At 41.4% G+C, this 27,622-nt stretch overlaps 5 protein-coding genes across 5 annotated transcripts; all 5 read left to right on the top strand.

Moving 5' to 3' along the window:
- Nucleotides 1-2,671: 2,671 nt before the first annotated feature.
- On the top strand, nucleotides 2,672-3,055 carry LOC138993637 (keratin-associated protein 9-3-like). The gene has a single exon (XM_070392873.1). It carries the CDS (start codon nucleotides 2,672-2,674, stop codon nucleotides 3,053-3,055), a length of 384 nt encoding a protein of 127 aa, XP_070248974.1.
- A 3,749-nt stretch (nucleotides 3,056-6,804) lies between these two features.
- On the top strand, nucleotides 6,805-7,185 carry LOC138993638 (keratin-associated protein 9-3-like). The gene has a single exon (XM_070392874.1). The coding sequence runs from the start codon at nucleotides 6,805-6,807 to the stop codon at nucleotides 7,183-7,185; it is 381 nt and encodes a 126-aa protein (XP_070248975.1).
- A 5,678-nt stretch (nucleotides 7,186-12,863) lies between these two features.
- LOC138993639 (keratin-associated protein 9-3-like) lies at nucleotides 12,864-13,214 on the top strand. The gene has a single exon (XM_070392875.1). The coding sequence runs from the start codon at nucleotides 12,864-12,866 to the stop codon at nucleotides 13,212-13,214; it is 351 nt and encodes a 116-aa protein (XP_070248976.1).
- A 2,076-nt stretch (nucleotides 13,215-15,290) lies between these two features.
- Nucleotides 15,291-15,731, top strand: LOC138993635 (keratin-associated protein 9-3-like). Its single transcript, XM_070392871.1, has one exon. It carries the CDS (start codon nucleotides 15,291-15,293, stop codon nucleotides 15,729-15,731), a length of 441 nt encoding a protein of 146 aa, XP_070248972.1.
- Nucleotides 15,732-24,439: 8,708 nt separating this feature from the next.
- On the top strand, nucleotides 24,440-24,736 carry KRTAP3-1 (keratin associated protein 3-1). The gene has a single exon (XM_070394145.1). The coding sequence runs from the start codon at nucleotides 24,440-24,442 to the stop codon at nucleotides 24,734-24,736; it is 297 nt and encodes a 98-aa protein (XP_070250246.1).
- The last annotated feature ends 2,886 nt before the right edge of the window (nucleotides 24,737-27,622 follow it).

Here is a 27,622-nt window from a genome sequence, read left to right as displayed (position 1 = left end):
AAAGACTGGAAGGAGAACCCAGCATTTTATAAGTGTTAAGATTTTGGAGTACAGTTCTAAGGGAAGATGGCATTCTTAACTATGGAAACAGTATTCACAAAGGCTGTTCACAGGAAAGTTGCCTGGGAGCACTGGATATATGTAGACTAACAGTGGAAGGTAAATTTGGAAAATTTGTGTGCTTTGAATATTAACCAAATGAGTATACCCTTAGGGCAGTAAGCACTAAGGAGCTGTTGAAAGCCTTGAGGCAGGGGAATGGCACGACAGGAGTTGGACGTTGGGGCAGTTCCTATGGTCACTGCTTATAAAAACAGAAGACCACAGGCTATGCATATGATGACTATACAGAAACAAATTGAGAGCTGAACTAAGATGATGGCAACAGAATAAAGAAGACACAAAGAGGATGGCAGACCTAGAAACTCTTAGCTAGTCTCAATGTGGGAAATAAGAAACAATTAGGAAGCAAATGTGATTTATTACAGTTCTAGAGGGAACTCTTTTGATCAGCAGACACCTGAAAGAATGTTAACATATTTATGCTTATTTACTGTGTGTTTAAAATCACTACTCTACCATGTATTCTGCCTTCCAGTAATATTCACATTCTTGAGCTATTGTAAAATATTTTTAAAACAGAAGACAACGAATTTTACTAACTCTAATTCTGGACAGCAGCAGTAAATAAAATGAACAGATTTAGGAGCGAAAGATAAGCATTTTATACCCAGCTCTTCTGGCTATGTACTGCCTATGTGAATGTGGCTATGTACTGGCTATGTGAATGTAGCAAATCAATAACCTCTCCAAAATGCAGCCATTCCTAGACTCAATGGTATTTTAACATCAACTGGTATTCAGAGGGAATTAAAAGTAGTTCATAACATTAGCACCAATGTCCCAATTTAGAATTTTGAGATTAAATGGGTCTCTATTTGACTCTTTTCCTTGATTAATCCCTCCAATCAATACTATACTGATTTGTGCACTAGAGAAAAATGTGAGGCAAGCAGATTAGGTTTTGCTTTCTACATAACCTTTTAGTACCTCTTACATAATAGGATTTAATAAGCATGTGCTATTTATAAAAAGAATGATGTCAGTTTCTGTACCTATAAAATTAAATGGTTGAACATGATTTATTAAGGTTTTGATCTCTAATATGTAATGATTCCATTTAACCATTTTCAACTTCATACCTACAGTCATGGTTATCATATGACATGAACATCTTTATTGACACTGGCATGAATCACTTTTTAATTCTATCCTTGTACTAACCAATACCTTTACCCCATAAAAGCTAACTATGTACTTCTACTCATGATTGGAAGGAAGGAATAAGCCTGCCATAAGTAGCAACACTATGTTCTTTTGGCCATAACTTTTTTTCATTTCTCCCCCTGTAACCATAAACATCATTTTTTTTTCTTTTAGCAACTACCAGGAATTGTTTCCATTTTACTTTGCACATATTAAACAATATTTGATCATCCATTTCCTGTCCTGTCTTATAAGCACTGTGATCCAGAAAAAGTATTTCCAAGTTCCTGCTATTTCTTTTATTGGTTCACCCTTATAAATTAAATTGTTTTGCTCTTTGGTCTGATATTCTTCCATAAGACACAAGGTGTAGCTAAATAAAATGGCGTAAACTGACATGAATCCCTCCTCTGAGAAATCAATACTATCCAGATAAACTGTATAGCAATGATTTTAATGTTTCATAGAAATATAAATTACACTTAAAAATTTTTGTGATTTTTTTCTTAGATATGAATCTTAGCCCTTATTTTAAATTTTTGATAACAAAATATCCATAGTAAATTGGAATGGAACAGCTTTTGTTCCATATATCCTCCTGAGTGATAAATGTTTCCTCAAGGCTGAAGTTCAGGAGAGAGCATAGAAATTGGAAAGATCCAATTTCTAGAAAGATCTATGAATCCTGGAGTTTATCAGAGTTTCTATGTGGGTGATTGTAGAGACTGATATCTTATTAATCTAAACAAATATAAAGACAGCCTTACATAGTCCGGCCAGCATGGCTCAGTGGCTGTGCATCGACCTATGAATCAGGAGGTCACGGTTCTATTCCCAGTCAGGACACACGCCTGGGATTGCAGGCTCAATCCCCACTGTGGGACATGCAGGAGGCAGCCGATCTATGATTCTCTCTCATCATTGATGTTTCTATCCCTCTCTCCCTCTCCTTTCCTCTCTGAAATCAATTAAAAAATATATATTTTAGGGGGTGGGGGGAAGATAGCCTTACATAAAGGCAATGGTTAACAATAACAGTCAACGGCTAAATTTTTCTTTTTCTGAAGACTTGAGTTTTGGTGAATGAGAGTCACTTTGTCAAGTAATAATTACAGCATTGTTTGGAAACAAAACAAAAAAACAACTCTACCAAGGACCACTGAATACATTTGGTGAGTACTACCAGCTGAGCAATAAGGAAAAACCAATTTGGACATATATTTAAAATAACTCAGTATTTGAATAATCAGAGGGCCCTGGGAAAACTTGTTTGAAGAGTAACAAGATAAAAATGCTATCCATGACACAGAACTGGCCAAAGCCTATAAAAGGCCCCAGTGGAACAAGCAGCCTTAACTCAGAAACTCCTCCGAACAACCCATCTCTCAACCCAACTCCTGACACGATGGCCTGCTGTCAAACTAGCTTCTGTGGATTTCCCAGCTGCTCCTGTGGGACCTGTGGCCCCAGCTGCTGCCAGACCAGCTGTTGCCAGCCAACCTGCTGCCAGACCAGCTGCTGCCAGCCGACCTGCTGCCAGACCAGCTGCTGTGGGACCGGCTGTGGCACTGGCTGTGGCCAGGATTGTGGCTGTGGAGGTGTGAGCTGCCGCACCAGGTGGTGCCGCCCTGACTGCCGCGTGGAGGACACCTGCCTGCCCCCCTGCTGTGTGGTGAGCTGCACGCCCCCAACCTGCTGCCAGCTGCACCATGCCCAGGCCGCCTGCTGCCGCCCATCCTACTGTGGACAGTCCTGCTGCCGCCCAGCCTGCTGCTGCTATTGCTGTTAGCCCACCTGCTGAAAAACCTCCTTCTGATGGGAATCCTGAGAAAACGGCACATCCAAACTAACCAATGTTAGAGTCTCAACAAACTTCTGAACTCTAAATACTCATAACCCAGCTTGCAACCTCTTGTCACGAAGCTGCGTAATTTCCCTAAGATGTAAAATAATGTATAACAGAAGACCAAAGTATTTCATAGACCTGGATATCAACCGAAGTCCTACAATCTGAAAAGAGGGCACGATAGATTACTATCAGTATCTCCTGAAATATTTCAACAGCTCATTGGGTTTGGAATTTAATAAAAATTTTCATTCTTCAGTGATGAAGTCATTGTTGAAGAGTTTTCTTTTAAACTTGTTATTGATACTAGAATTTTCCAATATCTCAATAAATGTGGCATAGCACTGTGGGTTTTCATTACTATGCCTTTAATAATGGTCTTTTAAAAGGTGGTTTTTCTTTGTTTTGCCATTAAGTGGTCCAATATTCTGCAGCCAAAATACATGATTAAAAGAATTCACCTCAATGTTTTAAAAAGTCAGAGATAGAATTCTCCACTAGCACAACATTACAAGAATTACACAGCTTGTTGAGCCTACAGCTCTTTGTGTGAAGAATAAGGTTCTCCTTTCTTTCTTTTTTTAAAAATATATTTTATTGATTTTTTACAGAGAGGAAGGGAGAGGGATAGAGAGTTAGAAACATCATGAGAGAGAAACATCGACCAGCCGCCCCCTGCACACTCTCCACTGGGGATGTGCCTGTAACCAAGGTACATGCCTTTGACCGGAATCGAACCTGGGACCCTTGAGTCTGCAGGCCGATGCTCTATCCACTGAGCCAAACCGGCTAGGGCAGGTTCTCCTTTCTCTAAGTGAACATAACACCCCATCAGGGAACAACCTACACATGCATATACAACACCTCTATTCCCTCCTCTACCACTCTCCTGTCTCCCATCGCGTTGGGATGATTTAGACTAGATGCAGCTTTTACTTACAATGGCTTCAACTCAGAAACACCAAAATGAGCCAGGTTGGAACTCAGGAGAGAAGAGAAAAATCTAGTTACATGATTTAGGATAAAAAGTTGAGGGTGTTCATTTGTTTGGTGGGCCCGAATAAAACAAAAAAGGCAGAAGGGCAAATTTGCTCTCTTGCTCGAGTTGGGGCATCTGTCTTCTTCTGCCCTCAGATCAGTGCTCCTAGTGGGACTTCTCAACCTCCATAGTTGTATGAGCCAATCCCGCAGAATAAATACATATATTTTCACAAATATGTACAGGGGTGGGCAAAGGTAGGTTTACAGTTGCTCATATGGAAAAAGACATTCCAGTTATGATTACTATAGTAGTTTTATTAACTAAAAAAAATGTCACTCACAACCTGCTTTTGCCTACTCCTGAATTTATATATCTTGTTGGTTCTCTTTCCCTGGAGAATCCTGACTAAAACATCTATTCTTAGTAATTCTCTAAGGGCAACTAAAAATCAGAAACATGAAAACTGAGTTAAATTTTGCAGTGACAAAGATGTTGAAAGCAATGCCATGGTAGAGAAGCACAGAAATGTAAATATAATATATAATGCTACTCTATCGCCAATGCCCTTGTCAATATGATTTTTAACTCCTCAAACATCTGAAATGTGTGCAAGGGGAGATAAATCATTTTAGTATCAAAGATTCTGCTAAATTTAGGTATGAATTAGCTCCTAAGATTGTAGTAACGAGAAATCCACATATTTAAAACATCCAACGTGGAAATATTAGCTAATCAAAGAATCAGTGATACAAATTTGCTAAAGGAGAAGAAGCAAAAATATTCACAAAGAACCATACCTTTCAATTCACATTTGATGTGGAATTTCAAAAATGTCTTAATTCATCTGGGAAGAGTTATTATCTGAACTCAAAGATGTCATTTCTAGAGAAGCAGAACTAACACTTGCCATTTTGATTCAAACCCTCTATATGGCACTGGATTTGTCTCTAACAACTACAGTAAACTGCATACTCTAGGTCGAATACACCACAGTATGCCACATACTCCAGTTTTAATATATTAAGAGTGTGATTTTTATGCAGTTTAGAGCATTTATTCTCAGCACAGAAAAAACCTGTAACTATGGGTGGTGATGGATCTTAACTTACTGTAGTGATCATTTCACAATATATACATACTAGAGGCCCGGTACACGAATTCGTGCACGGGTGGGGTCTGGCCAGCCCACCCCAATCAGGTTGATCAGGCCTGGCCAGCCGGGGGGGAGGAACCATGGGTGGTTGGCCGGACAGCCCCGCCCCCTGGTCAAACTCCCGGTTGAACTCCCGCTCAAGGGGACAATTTGCATATTAGCATTTTATTATATAGGATATCAAATCATTATGTTGTACACTTAAAACTAATACAATATTATATGTCAATCATATCTCAATTTTAAGAAAAGAACATTTAAATCTATAGAAGAGCCTAAAATCAAAGATTGGATGAAGTCACAAGTCAGGTAGTCACAAGTCACGTTAACTCTTTCAGCACTTAAGATTTTCTTGAAGTATACCTATTATATAGTTTTTAAAAATAAAATCTCCTGCCCAGATGGCGTGACTCAGTGGTTGTGCATTGACCTATGACCCAGGACGTCACAGTTTGATTCCTGGTCAGGACATATGCCCGGATTGTGGGCTTGATCCCCTGTAGAGGGTGTGCAGGGGGCTGCTGATCAATGATTCTCTCTCATCATTGATATTTCTCTCTCTCCCTCCATCCCCCTTCCTTTCTGAAATCAATAAAAAAAATTTAAATTAAATAAAATCTCCAGAGAAATCTCTAATTGCAGAGTTATTACTCATGCTAAACTCTGTCTTTCCTCCCTCTACTCTCCAAAAGCCTGTAAAAAATAGGGCAAATTTCCATTGGTTTTCCCTAGAACACCTGCTTACATGGAAAAGACTGTAATGATTGAAAGTTTAGTCTGGAGTTAGATGGCATGGTTCAAATTTCAGATTCACCATTTGTTAGTGTGAACTTGGGTGAATGACTTAAATCTGTTTGTGGCTCACTGTCCTCGCAGAAATGGCATAAAAGCAATGATACCTACCCTGTAGGGATGCTGTGAAAATTAAATGAATTGATGCAAGCAAAGTACTCAGAACTGTTTGGACACATAAGTGTTTCAAAAATGTTTTCAGTACCAACTCATCCATATTTCCCAGTCCCCGATGAAAGCATCCCGTTCTGGCCGCTGAATCACTCCGCTGCTCTGGCAAAGTGAAGAAAAGAAAGGGTAGGGAAGGGGCAGCTGTCGACATTGGAGGCCACGTGGCTGAGCATCAAACTGTCATGTGAGACCCAAGAGCTCAATTATTAGGGTCAACATTGAGTAATATTGACACTCCTTAAAGGTGAGGCATCAGCCAATTATTCTTTGGGCAATGAGCAGATTGTAACGAATATGGGAAATTAGGGGTTATGTACTCAGTGAACGCTAATGACTACTGGGCCATGGTAAAGAATCCTAATTGAAGACCAAATAAAATAAGCCTTTAAAGGCTTTTAGAAGGTTTCACAAATAACTCAGGGACAGGGCAATTATCACTCAGAAACAAGTTATTTAAACACAAACAAGGAAGAGACTTTGGGAATTATGTAAATAATAGCTGGCCAAGGCTTATATAAGGCCCAATGTAGAAGTCATCACCAAACCTAAAAAATTTCTCCAAGCAACCCACCTCTCAATCCAACTCCTGACACCATGGCCTGCTGTCAAACTAGCTTCTGTGGATTTCCCAGCTGCTCCTGTGGGACCTGTGGCCCCAGCTGCTGCCAGCCAAGCTGCTGCCAGACCAGCTGTTGCCAGCCAACCTGCTGCCAGACCAGCTGCTGTGGGACCGGCTGTGGCACTGGCTGTGGCCAGGATTGTGGCTGTGGAGGTGTGAGCTGCCGCACCAGGTGGTGCCGCCCTGACTGCCGCGTGGAGGACACCTGCCTGCCCCCCTGCTGTGTGGTGAGCTGCACGCCCCCAACCTGCTGCCAGCTGCACCATGCCCAGGCCGCCTGCTGCCGCCCATCCTACTGTGGACAGTCCTGCTGCCGCCCAGCCTGCTGCTGCTACTGCTGTGAGCCCACCTGCTAAAAGCCAAGTTAATGATTTTCAACCTGAAGTTTCAGCTTCCAACTCAATCCATGAACTAATTATTTCTTCAACCATTCCTGGACCACTAACAAGTTCTGGAACTTTTATTTGACTTTTGTTGTGGGAGTTGGCAAATACTTGAGCCTCGCAGACCTGATCTCCCTACTGAGGCTGCCAAAATACAAATTTGACTCAAGAAATGGGAAAACCAATTTGCATTGGGCTTGACCTTCAGCAAGTATTCGATCCCACACTCCAGGACTCAGTGCTGACGAATCCTGGGAAGAACTATCTATACTTCTCAGACGCGTTCACCTCCTCTACTCTACCATCCTTCAAACTGCACTTCCCATAAAAGAGGAATACTATACTAAGGCCTAATAAATTATATTTATTTGGTGCAGCAGACATATCTCTTTTTCTTCACTGAGTGTACTCATGATGTACTGGTATATTTCATAGAAAGTTATGCAAAATATTTTAATCTGGTTTTGCTACCCCACACTGCTCTTCTTATACAATGTTAGGAAAATTTTTGATGAGATCCAATGGAGGTTAATCCCCATAAAAACATCCAGAAAAGGCAGTTAGTTCTAGGGCCTCAGAAATGGCGCAGCTCTATGACCAAGTCCTGACCTCACACAGTGCTCTCACAACCAGAAAGCTCCAGAAGCCAGGACCTCTGAATCTAGTGCCAGAATATGAGTCATTTTTTTCACATCTGTTAAAGGAATGCTCTTTCAGGCAATCTTCAAACACTAGTAATGTATGCTGGTAAATCCCACTCTTCCATTTACATGTGGTCTTGCAGAATAAAGCAAGAAAAGTACAAGTTGGGGAAATATGCTTTTAATTAGATGGAGATTTTTACTCCAAAAACTTTTCTTCCCTAATTTCTGAACTGAAAGTGAGGACAACAAAGATTTTGCTCTATTTTTAGAATCAACATATTGTACACTGGCTTAAAATACATGCTTAACAAAAATACATATGGATTATACATATACATGCATTTATATATAATACATATATACAATGAATTTAAACACAAGTATCACAGAATATTTCACAAATTTTGGGGAAAGTATCAGGATTAATTCATGGTTTCTTGGGATTAGAACTGGATGAGACTGAAGGTATTCTTTTTTATTAAGAACTAGAGGCCTGATGCACAAAAATTCACGCCCTGGGGGTGGGGTGTCCCTCAGCCCAGTCTGCCCCCTCTCACAGTCCGGGAGCCCTCAGGGGATGTCCTACTGAGAGCTTAGGCCCACTCCTAAGCCACAGTCTGGCCTCCCTCTGTGAGAGGTGACCCGGCCAATCAGGGGAAGGCACCACCCCCATCACCCCACTGCTGCTGCCACTGCCAGCCGCTGCGGCTGTGCTGGCTCTCCTCAGCCCTCACAGCCACTGTGGCTTTGTCGGGAAGGACGTCTGGTCTATCAGTCTAATTAGCATATTACCCTTTTATTAGTATAGATATTACTTTGGCCCTGACTGGGTGGCTCAGTTGGTTGGAATGTTGTCCTGTACACCAAGAGGTTTCAAGTTCAATTCCCAATCAGGGCACATACCTAGGTTGCAGGTTCAACTGCCCATCGGGTTGCATACGGGAGGTACCAAATGATGTTTCTTTCTCTTTCTCTTTCTCTCTCTCTCTCCCTTCCTCTCTATCTAAAATCAATAAACATAGCCTCGGGTGAGGATAAAAAAGAAAGAATGTTACTTTGGTTAAAATTCCAATGCTTTATTCATTTATAGGCTAATAAAAATCAAGTAACTAGAAAGCATGAATAAAGAATAACATGTAAGCAAAGAATCACCTACCCTGACGCAGCACCTAGAAACCTGATCCAATCCAGAAAACACCCCTTGAACACCAGAAGAGAAAGGAAGACAATAAATAAATAAATAAATAAATAAATAGGCAAGTGACTTTGGTAGGAGGCAAATTCGGATGTTTATCATTACCATACACTGCTCATTATTCATTCCCTCTTTAATTCAACAAGTGCACACTGAGCATGGACATGCAGATGGTGCAGAAGGTACTATCTAGGAAACCAAGGCGAACCAGACATGGGCAGATCATGCCCTTAAGGAACCAATGATCTGGTGGAGGAATAGCACAATATTAGCCCTGGAGGTGTCTGAGAAAGCATGTCATCTTACAGATGAACAAACCAATGCTCAGAGGGACTAAGTAACTTTTCTGAGGTTCAGTCACTTAATGGTAGAACCAGTTTGAGAAGCCTCTTTGGTTGAATTAATTTCTCAGTTAAGAGCTCAGTTCCCTACATCATGTGACCACCTCTCATCACCTAACTCTGGACTTGTTTAAAGTTACTTTCAGCTTAAAATTCAATGATTTTTTTAAAATTCAAAAAGCACAAACTAAAAACAATTGAGATTTTATCAGTAGGGGATGACTGAAGAGAGTGTGGTGTGATCATACTCAGGAATACCACATAGCTATTTAAAAGGAGCAATAATAGTATGTACAGGATAGGTCAACAAATTGGATAATCTAGATGAAGTGGGTAATTCCTATCAAAACTGAATCATGGAAATATAGAAATCTGAACAGAGTTATCGCTAAGAAGGTGATTGAATCAGTAATAAACAACCTCCCAAAAGAGAAAATCCCAGTATCAGATGGCTTTATTGATGAATTCTACCAAACACTTAAAGAAAATTAAAGAAGGGGAAACACTTCCAAACTCATTCTATGAAGCCAGCATTACCCTATACCAAAGTCAGATAGACACCATAAGAAAAGACAATTACAGACCAATATCCCTGATTAATATTGATGCAATATCCCTTGACAAAATACTATTTAACAGAATTCAAAAGCACATTAAAGGATATACACCATGACCAAGTAGATTTTCAACATATAAAAATCATTCAATCCAATACATCACATAGCAGAATGAAGGGGGGAAACACATGCTTATCTCAATAGATGCAGAGAAAACATTTGATGAAATTCAAGTCTTTCATGATAAAAAAAAAAATACTCAACAAACTAAGAATAGAAGGAAACTATCTCTGCATAATAAAAGTCATATATGAAAAGCCCACACCAACATCATACTCAATGGTGAAAGATGACGTGTGTTTTTTTTTTAATAAAATTTTATGTTATTGTTGAGAGTATTACAGAGGTCCCCCAATTATCCCCACTTTACCCACTTTCTCCCAGCCCCTGCCCCACCCCAGGCATTCACCACACTATTGTCTGTGTCCTTTGGTTATGCATATATGTATATGAGTTCTTTGGTTAATCAATTCCTGTCTCCCCTCGCACTCCCCTCTGGGACATGTCAGTCTGTTCCATGCCTCCCTGTCTCTGGACCTATTTTGTTCATCCATTTATTATATTTATTAGATTCCACTTGTGAAATCATATGATATTTGTCTTTCTCTGACTGGCTTATTTCACTTAGCATATTATTCTCCAGATCCCTCCATACTGTTGCAAAGGGTAAGAAATCCTTTTTTACAGCTGCATGGTATTCCGTTAAACATACTACAGCTTTTTTATCCACTCATCTACTGATGGACACTTGGGCTGTTTTCAGACCTTAGCTATTGTAAATAACACTGCTATGAACATGGGAGTGCATATATTCTTTCTGATTGGTGTTTCGGGTTTTTTAGAATATATTCCTAGAAGTGGGACCACTGGGTCAAATGGTAGTTCCATTTTTAATTTTTGAGTAAATTTCATACTGTTTTCCATAGTGGATGCACCAATCTGCATTCCCACCAGCAGTGTACTAGTATTCCCTTTTCTCAACATCTTTGCCAGCATATGTTATTTGTTGCTTTTTAAATCTGCCACCTACTAATATGGAATGGTCTGCTCTTTCTTTGGTTTCTCCTTGCCCTTTGTGTATGCGGGCCAGTTTGCAAACCAAGAGTATTAATCATATAGCCAAAGGTGGAAGCAACCCAAGTGTCCATTGATGGATGGATTAAAAAAACTGAGGTATATATATATATATATACAATGGATATTACAGATGTCAGAGGGGTGGGAGAGGAGAGACTGGATGAAAGAAGGTGAAAAGGTTAGCCAAAGAACATATAGGCATAGCTCACGGACACAGACAATAGTGTGGTGAAGGCCAGAAGGAGGAATGGGGAGGGGCTGGGTGGAGACAGGCAAAACAGGGGCGAGTGAATAGGGGACATCTGTAACAGTGTCAACAATAAAATTTTAAAAAGGAAGTTCTGACACATTCTACAACATGGATGACTCTTGAGAATATAAGCAAGTCACAAAACAGACAAATACTGGATGATCTTACTTGTATGAGGTAACAAGAGTGGTCAAATTCATCAAGACACAAAGTAGAATGGTGGTTGCCAAGAGTTTGGGGAGGAGAGAAGGAGAAAGTTGTTTAATGGATATAGAATTTCTGTTTTGCAAGATAAAAAGAATTCACAATGTGAATTTACATAACACTAGTGAGCTGTACTCTTAAAAATGGTTAAAATGATAAATTTTATGTGTATTTTACAATTAAGTTGTTTAAAAAAAAGAGTAGTATAGCCCTAGCTGGTTTGGCTCAGTGCATAGAACGTCAGCCTGTAGACCAAAGGGTCCCAGTTCGATTCCTGTCAAGGGCGGCCTCAATCCCCAATAGGGGGCGTGCAGGAGGCAGCCAAACAATGATTCTCTCTCATCATTGATGTTTCTATCTCTCTCTCCCCCTCCCTTCCTCTCTGAAATCAATAAAAATATATTTTAAAAAATAAGTAGTATAGGAGACCCTGACTACTAAATTAGAAGATCTATGTGCATAGATGCTGCTTCATGTTTACAAAAACAGAAAGGTATTGAAGAACAGGTACCAAACTTAATATTATCTCCTGGAATACTACTTTTGGAAGGGATGTGTGTATTTTGGGATAGGGAGGGAAAATATTAACTTTTGGTACTGCTTGACTTGTTAAAGTGTGTGTGTTCATTACTGGCATATATTCTTAATTGAGTACAGTCAGAAAACAATCTACAAGCTAAAGTCATTAGGGTCTCAGTTGGGAATATGTACATTGACGATGAAGACAAATGCCCGCTAGAGCTCTGAGGATCCTGTAACTTGCACACTCTGATCACAGAAAGGCATACTTCTTTTGGATACTGACAAACCAAGTGAGTGCTCATGTCTTGATGACACTAATGTTAGTTATTCAAGTCTAGACAACGTGTTTATGAATCATGATCCTAATTGAGTGACCACCTACAAAGAAAATGTTCATTTAGATAGACTCTGCTTGAAAGTTATCAAAAGACAGATTCGACAAAGCAAGCCAGGGCAGTGGTTGGCTCAAGTTTGGTCCCTCATGTGACTAACACTAAGAGGAGCTGCCATGATTGGCTCCCACAATGAGTCTTCACTTGCCCCACAGGGCAAAGAAGAAACGTAATGAGACTTAATTGAGCAATGACCAAAGCAGGCTATTGAAATGCTATTTATAACTTTCTAAACAACTCAGGTACTAGCCAATCAGAGACTGACTTTGCAAATAGTTTCAAGGAAAGATGCTAAACATTAGGAAAATGGGTGTCTCTGGGGACTATATAAAAGGCCAGATGTAGAAGGTGCAACCAAAACTCAGAAACTTCTCTAAACAACACACCTCTCAACCCAACTCCTGACACCATGGCCTGCTGTCAAACTAGCTTCTGTGGATTTCCCAGCTGCTCCTGTGGGACCTGTGGCCCCAGCTGCTGCCAGCCAACCTGCTGCCAGACCAGCTGCTGTGGGACCGGCTGTGGCACTGGCTGTGGCCAGGATTGTGGCTGTGGAGGTGTGAGCTGCCGCACCAGGTGGTGCCGCCCTGACTGCCGCGTGGAGGACACCTGCCTGCCCCCCTGCTGTGTGGTGAGCTGCACCCCCCCAACCTGCTGCCAGCTGCACCATGCCCAGGCCGCCTGCTGCCGCCCATCCTACTGTGGACAGTCCTGCTGCCGCCCAGCCTGCTGCTGCTACTGCTGTGAGCCCACCTGCTAACAGGAAGGTTGTTGATTACTTAAGAATGAAAGGAGCAACTCAGGAAAACTGCCTTGATCTCTAAAGAGGTGTTCAACTTTACTTGGATGCTATGTATTGCGATGTTTCTAAGCCGCTCAGAAATCACAAGTCTTAGGCCCCTCTTGAGTGTGCTGAATTCTCCCACTGAAAACATGTATTAACCAGTGTCAGATCAATGACAGCTCTGTCCTCCTCCCTATTTCGTGATCCCCACACATTTTCAGATCTGCTTTCTCCTTCAATACCCTGTTAATTTAAAATAAAATGTTTACTTGTGCGAAGCAAACTGAGTCATTTTCTTCCATCATTTAGCTTGTCCACCTGCAGCTGAAATTCAAGAGAAGTGGACCTGCACTTTGATAATAATCCTAAGGCATAAACAAAAAGTCTAAACCAGGAAAATACAAGCTATATTATGCTTTCACCCACCAGTTAATGAGATGTCCATGCATTAAATAATACCTGCAGTTATCCAAAAACTTACATGCTCCAAATCTATTATGATTAGGTCTAAACTAATAAGGCCACTTTTAACTAAAATGTTCAGGTTGATCAAAGCTATGGGATTTCTACCTAGATGTACTTCTATGACTTTTAATCTCCTTCCCTTTAATCTACTAGATGTTCTCCTTCATGTATGCCTAATAGCTAAAGAAATTGTAATCCCGACTAAATAGATTTGAAAGTATCTACCAGATGCTATCAGACACTATTTTCCAAGAGCATTTAGGTTTTAATTCCTATGCCTTACCCTAATATATTCTTCCCACTGACCCCCAAATTGATCTCTACGCTTCAACTACCAACACTCCCCTCCATTATAAGTATGTATAAGGTGCATCACTGGTCTAAACGAAATTAGAATAAACAGCTATGTAGATAGCCACTGAGTTCCACCAGCACCACATGTCAGACACATGTATCAGAAAAATGAAACAACTATATATTTTGCACTTTGCAATCCAATGTGAAAGATGTTCTCTTAAGAAGTTAGCACAAATCTAGACCCAAAATACCTTTTACCAATTAATTTTTAAGTAATTTGAGTGCAGCAGACAAAATACAACATGACAAAATATCAGACACTTTAAGCCGTCTTTTCCAAATTATTTACAAGCTCCCAGCACTTACCTCTACCATTTAATTAGTAGCAGAATAAAGTAAGTGGCAGTATATTTTTCAAAATGTCATAACTCCCAGATGCTTTTCCTGAGCCTTGGTTCAACTATCAAATGCAGAAAAAATCTTCAGCATTTCCTTGTCTCCTTTGACAATAACAAGGACTCCTTCATGAGAGGTACTAAGCTTGAAAGTTCTGTTCAATCATTAAGTGGTACAGGCACCCATGAATCATGCCTTTTACTCCTCCCATTCAAAATCATATTCAACAGACACTGAGATACTACCAGTGGGTAAGCCCTCCACCAGACACTTTTATATATACTATGTCATTTGGTTCACATGAAAAGATTTTTGGCCTGAAAAACAAATAATATTTGCACATTTCAAATTGGTGAAAAAGAACTATAATGGGAATCTGACTTGATGTTGGGAGTAAATTACTTGGAACTAAATTATGCATGGCAGAAGGCATGCTTTCAACTCAGTGGTTGTCCTGATGTCCTAAATTCAAGAGAATTTAGTCTATACATCCAGAGGCAAAAAAATAATAGTTTTTTTTTTTAAAGGAGCACAATTATCCTTAGCCGTAGAGGTCTGGACAGAGTGTCATGTGGAATAAATACCTCTATAAAGCACGTGTGTTGACATGGACAAAAATAGGAGGACTCTGAAAACCACAAACCTATTCCAAAGAGCAAAAGACCAATCTGAAGAGTCCAAATAAACTATAAAACAAAGTAATTTCTAAACTGCTGCTCATAATGTGTCATAAGTATTTATGTGTAAGCCAATCAGAGGCCCACTGAGGAGCAAATTTAAACAAAAACAAGGAAGATATGTTAAAAACTGTATAAATACCAGCTGGTCAGAATATATAAAAGGCCCAACATAGCAGTCACCACTAAACCTCCAAGCAACCCAACTCCTGACACCATGGCCTGCTGTCAAACTAGCTTCTGTGGATTTCCCAGCTGCTCCTGTGGGACCTGTGGCCCCAGCTGCTGCCAGCCAACCTGCTGCCAGACCAGCTGCTGCCAGCCAACCTGCTGCCAGACCAGCTGCTGCCAGCCAACCTGCTGCCAGACCAGCTGCTGCCAGCCGACCTGCTGCCAGACCAGCTGCTGTGGGACCGGCTGTGGCACTGGCTGTGGCCAGGATTGTGGCTGTGGAGGTGTGAGCTGCCGCACCAGGTGGTGCCGCCCTGACTGCCGCGTGGAGGACACCTGCCTGCCCCCCTGCTGTGTGGTGAGCTGCACGCCCCCAACCTGCTGCCAGCTGCACCATGCCCAGGCCGCCTGCTGCCGCCCATCCTACTGTGGACAGTCCTGCTGCCGCCCAGCCTGCTGCTGCTACTGCTGCGAGCCCACCTGCTAAAAAGCCAACTTGCTGATTTTTAACTGCCCAGGACACAGTATCTGAATAATGTCTCCTCAACAACCTGTGGGCCACTAACAAGTTCTCAGACTTCTATTTGGGTTTCTGTTATGGGCTCTTATGGGGGCTATCAAGTCGATGAGTTCTATCAGATTCCACTCTACAATGAATACCTTGACTCTCCACTGCGGACACAGAAGTGCTGTGAGCCCACCCGCTGACCATCAGATTGCTTTGGATCTACTATTCCCGATTTTCCCGCAGGGTTGAAAATTGCTGCCATGTTGTGGATTTTATCCTTGAGAGCTGTCCACGAGTCTATTTTTCCCATGTTTTGTGATCTATTTTTAGCTTCTATTTACCTAAAAAAAAATTTCAACATTAAAGGCACCAAAGTATAGCCAAGCGACATTCCTCAGATGTCACCAGAGAGAATGGAAGCTCTTCACCCAACATTCAGCTTCTAAGAAGACTTTCCCATATTTCAAAATCTGATTCCACCCCTTTTGGGGGGATCATAACGATCTTTCCTGTTGGCTATTTTAATTATACCTGTGATACAGTGTCTTCTGTCATTTCTTAATAAATGTTATATACTGGGCAAAGAAATCATGGTCAGTGTCTCCACTTGTACATAACTGCTTATAGTTCAAGAATGTCCACTTGTAAGAAATACACTTGTTTCTTTATAAAAAGAGACTGAAGCCATATGTAGTGTACTCATTCAATAAAAATGTATTGACCACCACTTCAATGAAGTGATTACGGAAATCAGAAAGATGAAAAATTAATTCTTATCCTAGAGGGCCTTACTATCCAGAAAGAAAAAGAATGTGTGAAAATGGCTACATACAGTGTGATGAGAAAACCTATATTTTCTTAGCAGTTCCTAGAAGAAAAAAAAACTCCCTCTACCTTAGAGATAGATGCTTTTGTGACCAAGATGCCTCAACAGTTCAACTTAAAATAGGTTCATCCACATGGGATATGCATGTTGGCAACCCCAAAAGCTTAAGAAAAGGGCATTAAACATTACACATGAGACAAAGAGGAATATTTCCTATTGCAGAAAGGGAGGAGAGAAAAGAAGAAAGAGAGGCCATGAATATTACTCTGTGATCCCTCCACATTAAGCTGTCACACTCACACAATCTGTGGGTGGTCAACTGTCCTATGTAAGGAGCTGAGTTTCATGTCTGGGTTGATTCAAGGGAATGACAGCCCAGGAGCTAGGCAGAGCGAGGGCAATGGCAGGAAAGTAAGGCCCCGGGAACCTTCAGAAACTATGGAGAGGCTTTGGGTGGACGCTGCTGTGGAAAGCAGTATCACTTCAGGACCAGCAAGAGCTACGCTGGGGGCAGCATTAGGGAAGACTTCCCAAGGGAGGTGATCTTTGAAGAGGGCCTTGAGGTCATTCTAAATGGAACAAAAAGAATTTTAAAAAAAAAAAAAAAAAAAAAAGGCCAACCTACACACCAAAGCAAAGAGAACATCAAAAGGTAGCAAAATGTTGGTGGAGCAACAGGAACTCTCACTCGTTGCTGGTGGAAAGGCAAAATGGTACAGCCACTCTGGAAGACAGTTGGGTTGTTTCTTACAAAACGTAGACTTAGTGTACAGTGCAGCGATTGTGCTCCTCCGTATTTCAACCCTAGTAAGTTGAAAGCTTATGTCCATGCAAAAACCTGCAAGTGAATGTTGATAGAAGCTTTATTTGTAATTGCCAAAAATTGGTAGGCACCAAAATGTCCCTCCATAGGTGAACGGGTAAGCAAACTTTGGTATATCTATTCGATAGATATCACTATTCTGTGATAAAGAGAAATGATTTCTCAAACCACAGATGGGTATGGAGGAATCTTAAATGCCTATTGTTTAATGTAAGAAGCCAATCTGAAAAGACTTCATACTATATGATTCCAACTGTCTGACATTCTGAAAAGGGCAAAACTATAGAGACAATAAAAGTTGCCAACATGTCATGCCTGCTATTCCCTGCAGATGCCTGTAGTATAATACTATATATAAGCTTATGAATTTAAAAAATAAATGATAGAAATAGAGATATATGGCCCTGGCCTATGAAATCTAAACAGAAGTCAGCTGTGAATTTCCTTTATTGATAAAAGGGACACGCATTGCTGGCGCTCCCACTTCCTCTTCACCCTGACACTTCTTCAACATATACTACTTTAACCCACTTACGGATAACCTGAAAAAGTCAGTACCACTGTGAACTCAGATCTCTCAAGAAAAGATTTAAATTACACCCAGCAGTAAAGAACCCCAGCCAGCTGAGGTCCTGGCTGAGGGTGAAGAAAACATGAAATGGGTAGTGGGAGAAGAGAGTTAAGTATTAATTATAGCCTTGTAACCAATTAGAAAAAAAAAAAGGATAACAGAAACGATGAATATTTTTCTATGTATATTTTCCTGGTTATTTTCTTCTCTTTTTTCTTTCCCTTGTTTAATGTCATATGCTGTACCACAAGCTAAGTAAACTTCATATGGACCTAATTGCATTTAATACTTACATCAGTCCTGTGAAATAGATATTTTTGTCAATGAGTAAATTAAGTCTAAAGGAGGTTCAATGAATTGAAATCAGGGTTTCAAAGAGATATCTGCACTCCCGTGTTCATTGCAACATTATTTACAATACCCAAGACATGAAAGCAACCTAAATATCCATCAACAGATAAAGAAAACGTAGTATTTACACACATTACAATATTAGTCAACATTTAAAAAGAAGGAAATCATGCCACTTGTAGCAACATGGATGAACCTAGAGGACATTATCCTAAGTTAAATAAGCCAGACACAGAAGAGCAAATACTACACCATCCCACTTATATAAGGAATCTGAAATAGTCAAAGATAGAAGCAGAGAGTAGAAAGGTGAGTAAGTCTTAGGGATCTACTGTACATCATAGTGCCTAAGATTAACAATACAATACTGTAGTATACTTAAATATTTGCTAAAAGGATAGATATTAAGTGTCCTTATCCCCAAAAAGAGGGCAGGAAGAAAATTTGGAAGTGACAGGTATGTTTATGGCTTTGATTGTGGTGATGGTTTCATGCCCGTGTACTTATCCCCAAACTCATCAAATTATATATATTAAATATATACAGCTTTTTGTATGTCAATCATATCTCAATCAGGAGTTTTTATTCAGTAAATAGGTAGACAGATAAATGAAGTTAAATAGTTTGCTTACAGTCACACAGCTCATAAGTAAAAACTAACATATGTCTCCAACTCGGACTCCAAAACTCATGAAGAAACAATGAAATGTAGGGACTGAAAGGAAAGAATGGTGTGGGCAGGTTCGGCTGGCTGAAAGATGGCTATTTGGGAAGCTGTGGGTTTCAGAATAAGTTCCTCTTGATGCCAGTTGTTAGGTTATTATCTCGAAGCTCCACACCGGCCCTCCATACTCAGCTTTGTGATGCCTCCATGGTGCTCTGCAAACCCTGCGAGAGCTTTGCCAGCTGCTCCATGTCAGGTTCCGCCACTAGAGGGTGACAGAGAGAAACCACAAAGCTGGAGGAGGAAGGAGGTTCTTGTTTCTTCCTCTGTGTTTCCTTCTGTTTAATCAGGGCTTCCTGTACGCTACGGGGTCCCAGAATGATCACCCCAGTAACACTTCTTCATACAGCAGCTCCAGGTATGGGGATAAGTCGATACATTACCAAAAAACCACCTGCTGCAGGTCTCCCTGGCTTTCCATAGCAACACCTAAAGTTTGCTGTTTTCTCAACACTCACCACTGCGCCTGCCTCAGTCACAGCAGCACCAACCAGCCAGTTCTCTGGAAAACGCCTGAGTTCCAGCCCCACAGGGCAATCCCCTAGCTCAGTGGTCGGCAGACTCATTAGTCAACAGAGCCAAATATCAACAGTACAACGACTGAAATTTCTTTTGAGAGCCAAATTTTTTAAACTTAAACTATATAGGTAGGTACATTGTTATTAACTTAATTAGGGTAGTCCTAAGGCTTAGGAAGAGCCACACTCAAGGGGCCAAAGAGCCGCATGTGGCTCGCGAGCCGCAGTTTGCTGACCACAGCGCTAGCTAAATTCCTAAGTTTTAATTCCTTCTCTCTTCCCTTTAAAGAAACTCTAGCTCTTAGAGCTTTCTGCATTTCCTACATTTATGATAATCTCAGGGTTCTCTTTTTTATCTTTTTAGTTACCTAGCTAACAACCTAGTTTAAAAGTCTCTGTATAAAATTCACTCCGTTCAAATAATGGGTATGGCTCTTGTCTCAGGACTGGACCCTAACTATGAAACTCTTACTGCCTTTTAAAAGTCAGATTATTTCATGAACCATTGTTCAGACTTTTCACTCACTCCCTTTAATCACAGCAGCTGATTACCAAGGGGGGGAATTAGTCCCTGAGCTTTGGAGGTGGCAGCCAAAGCATGGCAACATTTTAGGCCTGATAGAAGCCGGCTGAGGAACTGGAAACACGACTCAGCACCATTTAGCTTTGTACTTAAGAAAGTTCCATTTCCATTAAAAACCCTCCATGTAAAATGAGCTGTGCCAACAAAATCCGACAGCAGATGGTGTGTGTTTTTTGTTAACTACTGACTTAGCCCCAAAACCATAACTCTGACTTAAGAAACCTGCTTGCCATCATCATTATTCAAATTTTATTGAGCATCTACTTTCTCAACTAGGCTCATTTAAATGAACACATATATTTATACCTCATTTAACTGGGTATAAGTCTCTGCTACTACCTGCATATCCTATAGCTTACAATAAATAAAACAGGAGGTTTAAACTGGAAGCGTAAGATCCCCAAGAGAAAGAGGCAACACGTCCAGCCAGCAGAAGCCAGGCTAAGCTCGCATGTGCCCCATGAGTTTATATGCTGTGAGACCTGCCCTGGCATGTTGGAATGGGAACATATATGTCCAAGTGATGCAGCACACAAGGGTCACCCCCGTTGGGTCACATACACCTACAAAACTATAGCCAATATCAGCTGTCCTCAAGGGGCAAACCAGCACTACTTTTATTTGAAAGAAATCCAGTTGAGAGTAGTTTTCAGCGCCGGCTCGTGCACTATCACCAGACACTGGGAAAAAATGTCCCGATGCAACTGTAGGAGGCCCCCAATGTCTGCTGTTCTACCTAAACCCGGAGTCCTCTGCCCGCACGCTCAGCCAGGGGCACTTCCTGCCATGAAAGAACTGATGTCGGTGGCAGTCCTGATACCAGCCTTCCTTCTCCCCGTATGTGTATATCATAAAGGAGTTCACCAGGAATTTAAAAGGTGGTGCAATTCAGGAAATAAAGACCAAGTGTGTTTACTTACAGGCATGTTTATTAGGATGACAAATTGAAGAGGTCCCTGTGTCCTGCTTTTGTGAGGGGATGAAGCGCTTAAGGAAACGGAGTGCCTTGAAGTGTGTAACCTCCCAACACGGACATGCCTGCTGATGCGGGAGGTGCCGTCATGGGAGGTTTTCCTGACAGCAGCCCCGAAATCCGCCGAGTTGCTGGGAGATGGATGTTGGTAAGTCACACAGAGGATCACGACACACTGTGACTCACACACATAAAAGTGACCTTTGATCTCAGTCAGGAACTTAGCAGTAAGGACATTTTTATGAGCGCACTGGAGAGTCACAAATCTTCAGCCCTGCTCCCTCTCACGGGCTTCAGGCTGCTCACCCTCTGCAGGCCCCACACCGAACTCATCGTTAGACCCTCCCCTACTACCCTAGATGGCAGCTTTGGGGCTCAGGTCCCCTCACTCATGAGTAAACCTGACACCTAAGCATGGTCCTTGGCCACTCTCCTGATCAGCATGATATACCATCTCTACTTACAAAAATGCCTCCTAACTCTCCCGCCTCTGACCCATTCATCAACCGCTGGCATCCCCGTTCATCCGCTCACCTGCACCACTTACTTGTTATGCCTGTTTCCCTTCTGGCCCCACTGCAGTTCCTTTTCCATGGAATATAACTCACATCTTATCACTCCCTGCCATAAATCATCCAGTGGATTCTCAATGCCCTGAGAATAAGCTGAATTCTGCAGAACTGCCTACACATCCATACCTGTCCCGGCACCTGCCCACCTCCTTGACCTCCGCCTCCTATCGCACTCCTTCCCTTTCACATACTCCAGCCACCTGGCAAAGACTGTCCCTGACCACCCGAACCAAAGCAGACTTGCTCCCTGAGGGGCACTACCTCCCCTTCACTCTCTGTCACTTTACTCTGTATTATTTTCTTTTGGGACTTGTCACTGTCTGAAGTTCTTATTTATTCATTTGTTTGCTTTTTGTTCTGTCTCATCCACGAGAATGAGCACCCTGACAACAAGGACCTTAACTGACCTGTTTATTTCTATATGCTTAGCACCCAGCATGGGGTGCTAAGAGCGTGGAATCACACACAGGGGCTAAGAGCGTGGAATCGGCTTTGCTTCAAATACTAGCTCCATCCCTTACTCACTAGTTACTTAGCCTCTCTGCGCCTCAAGTTTCTCATCTGTGAAATGGCAAAGGCAGGAAGTAACACCACGTACATCACAAGGCTGTGGTGAGAAAGGTGTAATATGTATAAAGCACCCAGCACAAGACCTAATACTTAGTAAGTGATGATAATGATGACGATGATGATGATGATGGTGGGCCTCCATTCAAAAACTACAGTCATCTTTCTAAAATACAAACCCACTCATGTCCCATACGCATTCAAAACCCTTCCCTAATGCTCATTGCCAACGGGATGTATTTCCCAGTCATGAGTGTGGCACACTCCACGCAGTCGAAGTTCCTTCCACCGTGGCACTAGCCCACCTTTCCAATGCCGCCTCCCATCATTCTCCTCCGACACCTCCCAAAGGGAGCCCCAGAATCTGTGCCTCCGCCAACCAACACTTCTGCCATCCCAGGAATATACCATAGCAGTTTGCTTCTCTGTTTTACTTGCATCCACATCCACACAAATGTTTTCTTTTCATAAAGTTCTCCCCAAATCTTTCAGGCCGTGACCTCAGCTCTAAATTCCCACTTCTCACCTAGAAAACCTGAATGCACAACCCTGTGTTGTCATCAGCAGTTTACTGCTCTGGGTTTTCCTCTCTGTGACCTCCTCAAAGCCAGAAACCTATTTGCTTCCTTTTTGCATGCTGACTGACTTACAGCAGGTGCCCAACCAGCGAGTGTTTGGTTGAACAAAGAGACATCTGTTGAAACAATGTGAACAACAAGCTGATTTCCAGCAGTGGGATCCCAAACCGCAATATCATTCTAGTAAGAAAATGACTAAACTGAAAGCAGTTTTCACGTTAAGCATCCTTTGCATCCCGCATCTTGTTGATTTGCATGTCCTTTGATTGCTGGCTCCTCTATATTGAGCAATTTTAAATTGTTTTTCAAAGCCTGGACCATTTCATCTGAAGATGGGTCAGAAAATATATATTTTTTTAAGACTTTCAAATTAGCATACATCTAAAATTTTACCAATTACTATTTTTCCTACTTTAAAGTAATTCTAAAACATACTGTTTTATGTCTTTAAAATTAAGTAATTTTATTTATTTATTTGTTAATCCTCACCTGAGGATATTTTTCCATTGATTTTTAGAGAGAGTGGGAGAGAGAGGGAAAGACAGAGAGAAGCATCGATGTGAGAGAAACACATTGATTGGCTGCCTCCTAAAGGAGTCAGGACCAGGGCCTGGGCTGGGGAGGAGTCTGCAACCAAGGTATGTGCCCTTGACTGGAATCAAACCCGGGACCCTTTGGTCCACAGACTGCCGCCCTATCCAGAAAGTCAAACAGACTAGGGCAGTGGTTTGCAAACTGCGGCTCGCAAGCCACATGCAGCTCTTTGGCCCCTTGAGTGTGGCTCTTCCACAAAATACCGACTTCTGCGCATGGGCCACGAAGTTTCAATCGCACTGTACGTGCCCGCCTGCACGTGGTATTTTGTGGAAGAGCCACACTCAAGGGGCCAAAGAGCCGCATGTGGCTCGCAAGCCGCGGTTTGCCGAGCCACAGTTTGCCGACCACGGGGCTAGGGCAATAATTGTATTATTAAGGTCTTAGTGGTTTAGATGTAATTTGGGAATCTCCCCAAGAATGTTCCATTGAACACTAACTTATAAAGCTAATCTGTGAAAACTAAAATACAAAAATGAATAAATCTACAAATAAATAAAGAATAAATCTACAAACCTTGCCACTTTTAAGCCAAAAAGCCAAAAGTATCACATAGTTGTTGGTAGAAAAGCAAGAAAAGCAATCAAAAAGCCTACTTCTCTCTTCATGTGAAAAAAGACAGAAGACATGGGGGTGACGTGAAGAAAGCCAGCATGCCAGGCCGTCATTAACGATGTGTAATGATTAGAAGACAATCACTTGGTGCCTTTGAAGACTGAAAGGAAATGCTGGTGCTGTGACAAACAGCAACGTGAAGAATCCCAATTTGACAACAAAACAAACTAACCCCCTTTTACGAGGTGAGGAGTGTGTCTTAGGTAATAAACACTTAAGTAATTAGATGGTTTTTATGGAGATAGCTTTAAGCTGAAACATGGGGAAGAAAACCTGGCTAATAGGGTGACGCCCAGGGAGGTGGGTATATAAGAGCCAGAGCAGAAGAGAGAGGCACTGAGACACTAAGAAACTTCTCTCCTCAACCCACCAAAATCCCAAATCTTGACACCATGGCTTGCTGTGTCCCCTGCTGCTGCAGCGTCCCCACCGGCCCCGCCACCACCATCTGCTCCTCGGACAAATGCTGCCGCTGCGGAGTCTGCCTGCCCAGCACCTGCCCACACGACATCAGCCTCCTTCAGCCCACCTGCTGTGACACCTGCCCCCCACCCTGCTGTGAGCCTGACACCTACGTGCCAACTTGCTGGCTGCTCAACTCCTGCCACCCGACTCCCGGACTGTACGGGATCAACGTGACGACCTGTGTCCAGCCCTGCTGTCAGAATCCCTGTGAGCCCTGCTGTTAAGCAGCCAGGGCTTTGCACAGGTTCCGTGATGTGCTGCTCAACGTCCTACACATCACCCATCCTTCGCCACGCTACTGCCTACAGCGGGCTAACGCCATACTATTCCCTGGGCCATGTTTTCGTGAATTAGTCCAACTTCTTAATTCTTTCCTCCTTTGGGGAGACTTGGAGACCTTTGTTCTGTCTTTTAGGCTGTTTTTCTGCTCTTTGAGAAATAACCATTTTGACTATTCATTAATAAACTTCCTTCTGGCTTAGCAAATATGGCCTTGTGGGTTTTTATTCCATGTTCCCTCTCAGAGAAAGTAGAATGCCTACCTAAACCTGAACAGCAGGTCATCCTACTACCCAAGATTCATTCCGCCCCCCTCTCCCTCTCTCATTCAGCAGAATGAGAGCTCTCATGGCGGAATCATTGAAAAATTAGATACTGGCTCTTTGTGGTAGGTTAAAAAGTAAAAAATTCAGTAGGTCATTCTGTAGAATCTTCTTATACAATAAATATTTTTTTAAGATAACCACTGCACCAAGCACTATGCTAGAGTCTAGAGATTATTATGTTTTTTAAATATTTTATTTATTTTAATTTCTATAACCCCTAAAAGTGATTTTTTTTTCTTCCTTAACTAACTAAACAAACTAATCACTTTGCTAGTATGTAGAAATGATTTTAATTCCTTTAGTCATAGTCATCAATGAAATTCCAAGTTCAAAATGCTATGCAATTTTGGGGAATATATATATATATATATATATATATATATATATATATACACACACACACACACACACACACACACACATATATATATATATATATATATATATCCATTTCTTTATATATGTTGTCTTCTATGAATATTAGCATTTATATAATATTCCTTATTTCCTGAAATTCGGCTTGGCTTCCATTAGTCATAACTATATTTATAAACTCACTAGTCCAAATGACATATAATAGCATGTCATTGAAATAAACTAAAAACATCAGACTAGTGCAGTCTTCTCTATACACCACAAATAGTCACACAATTATGGGAGTGAAAACATACATTTCCTCCTACAACAAACTTTTATGATGACCAGTAATTCATCTCCTTGGTTGTCCTGGAAAAATCCAAGTGCAGTAAGGCTTTTGCAGAAAGTACCCAGAATGCAGTCTAGTTGTATATTGTCTTGTATTTGCCTTGGGACCTTGGGCCATTTACTTCTCTCTCAGCCTCTGCTTCCTCATTATTACAGCAGAAATAATACTCTCTTCTCTGCTCATGTCCTAGGATCATTGTGAGGATCAAATGGCCCAAAGCGTCCACAGCAGCAATCCAGACACAGGGAGAGGGTCCACCATTACTGCCACACACTGGTTCCCAGCCTTATCACCGAAAGACCTCCTTTTATTTATTTTTGTTTTCTTTTTTTTTAGTTAATCCTCACCCGAGGATATTTTTCCATTGATTTTTTTTTTTTTTTTGAGAGAGAGAGAGGGTGGAAGAGAGAGGGAAAGAGAGAGAGAAACATCGATGTGAGAGAAACACATCGATTGGTAGCCTCCTGCATGAGCCCTGACTAGGGCCCGGGCTGGGGAAGAGCCTGCAACCAAGGTTACATGCCCTTGACCAGAATCAAATCCGGGACCCTTCGGTCCACAGGCCACCGCTCTATCCACTGAGCCAAATCAGCTAGGGCCATCCTTTTATTTCTTGAAAAATGTTTTATTTTCCCAAATGGCTTTTAAAAATAATAATTTAGTCATTTTTTTCATTTTTGTTCATAAATACATTTATAAGTATCAGTGAGAGTTTTAGGATTAATAGAACTATTGTTACTGTGCCAAGTTACCTTTTTTTTCAGTCAATAGCAAAGAAGTTTGATGTTATACATCTTTGTAAGGGATAAATAAACTTTTAGACCTTAATTTTAATACTGAAAATAACTCTAAGTGTCCTGGGACTGCCACTGTGGGCCTTCAGGCATCGAAGGCTAGTTAAAGAGCCGCCTGCAAACCAGGAGAAGGGTGTCCTAGTCCGGGCTCTGCCTCGGCTGTCTCTATGACTCCGAGCAAGTCACTTGAACTCTTTGGGTCTCCGGTCTTAAACCAGTAAAATGGGTTGGTTGACCAGATTCTCTCTAAAGTCACTTTAGTTTTGACATTCTATGGTTCTAGATTATCCTGAGCATTTTAAGTAACAAGTACCCCACACCATTAACCAACCCCATCCCACCTTATTAACTGTACTGCTTTCATTCGTCATAGCTAACATTTGGCGAATCTACTGGGCACTCAAATAAGTGCTTTATGTGCATATGTCCTTTATTTCTAACAAAAACACTACGAGGTGCCTACCATTATTCTCCTCACTTTACAGGTGAGGAAACTGAGGCTGAGAAAGTTCCTTGCCAACATTACACAAACTGTGACAGAGAAGGGATTAAACTGAAAACTGCCTGAATCCAAAGCCCCTTCTCTTTCCACTTCACCAAAGTATCTGCCTCCTCTGCAGACAGAAATATGATTACAGGTGGCTCTCTTCACTCAGGAGAACGTATATGCCCCTTGGCAACATTCTCCACTCTCCCTCTGAACTTTGTCTTTGCTTGTATATAGTAATTCATCTTTCTCTGTGCCTTAAGACAAAACTAGTGTATACAATGGGTCTAAAAAAAACTGTTTTCATTTCTAAGGTGAAAGCAAATGATCTTTTTTTTTTTAAGTCAGACTTTAAATACTGATTAGCGATATCAGTACAGGAGAAATACTGGCTGGGTCTTTAACCTTACATTGAAGGTTACTTTGGCAACTCAGACACATTTTCCATTTTCTGATAAGTTTTAATAATCTAGTTCAAGGTAAAAACAAACTATCCTTAAAGTTAATAATTATTTACC

Source organism: Myotis yumanensis, unplaced genomic scaffold, assembly GCF_028538775.1.
Source record: "Myotis yumanensis isolate MYYU_CA2020_CCGP unplaced genomic scaffold, mMyoYum1.0.hap1 SCAF_16, whole genome shotgun sequence".
Lineage (NCBI taxonomy): Eukaryota > Metazoa > Chordata > Mammalia > Chiroptera > Vespertilionidae > Myotis > Myotis yumanensis.
This window is presented reverse-complemented; position numbering and strand designations above follow the sequence as displayed.

Bases quoted from the DNA above. Each gene is read 5' to 3' on its own strand.
- LOC138993637 (XM_070392873.1), top strand. From the start codon at position 2,672: ATGGCCTGCTGTCAAACTAGCTTCTGTGGATTTCCCAGCTGCTCCTGT.
- LOC138993638 (XM_070392874.1), top strand. From the start codon at position 6,805: ATGGCCTGCTGTCAAACTAGCTTCTGTGGATTTCCCAGCTGCTCCTGT.
- LOC138993639 (XM_070392875.1), top strand. From the start codon at position 12,864: ATGGCCTGCTGTCAAACTAGCTTCTGTGGATTTCCCAGCTGCTCCTGT.
- LOC138993635 (XM_070392871.1), top strand. From the start codon at position 15,291: ATGGCCTGCTGTCAAACTAGCTTCTGTGGATTTCCCAGCTGCTCCTGT.
- KRTAP3-1 (XM_070394145.1), top strand. From the start codon at position 24,440: ATGGCTTGCTGTGTCCCCTGCTGCTGCAGCGTCCCCACCGGCCCCGCC.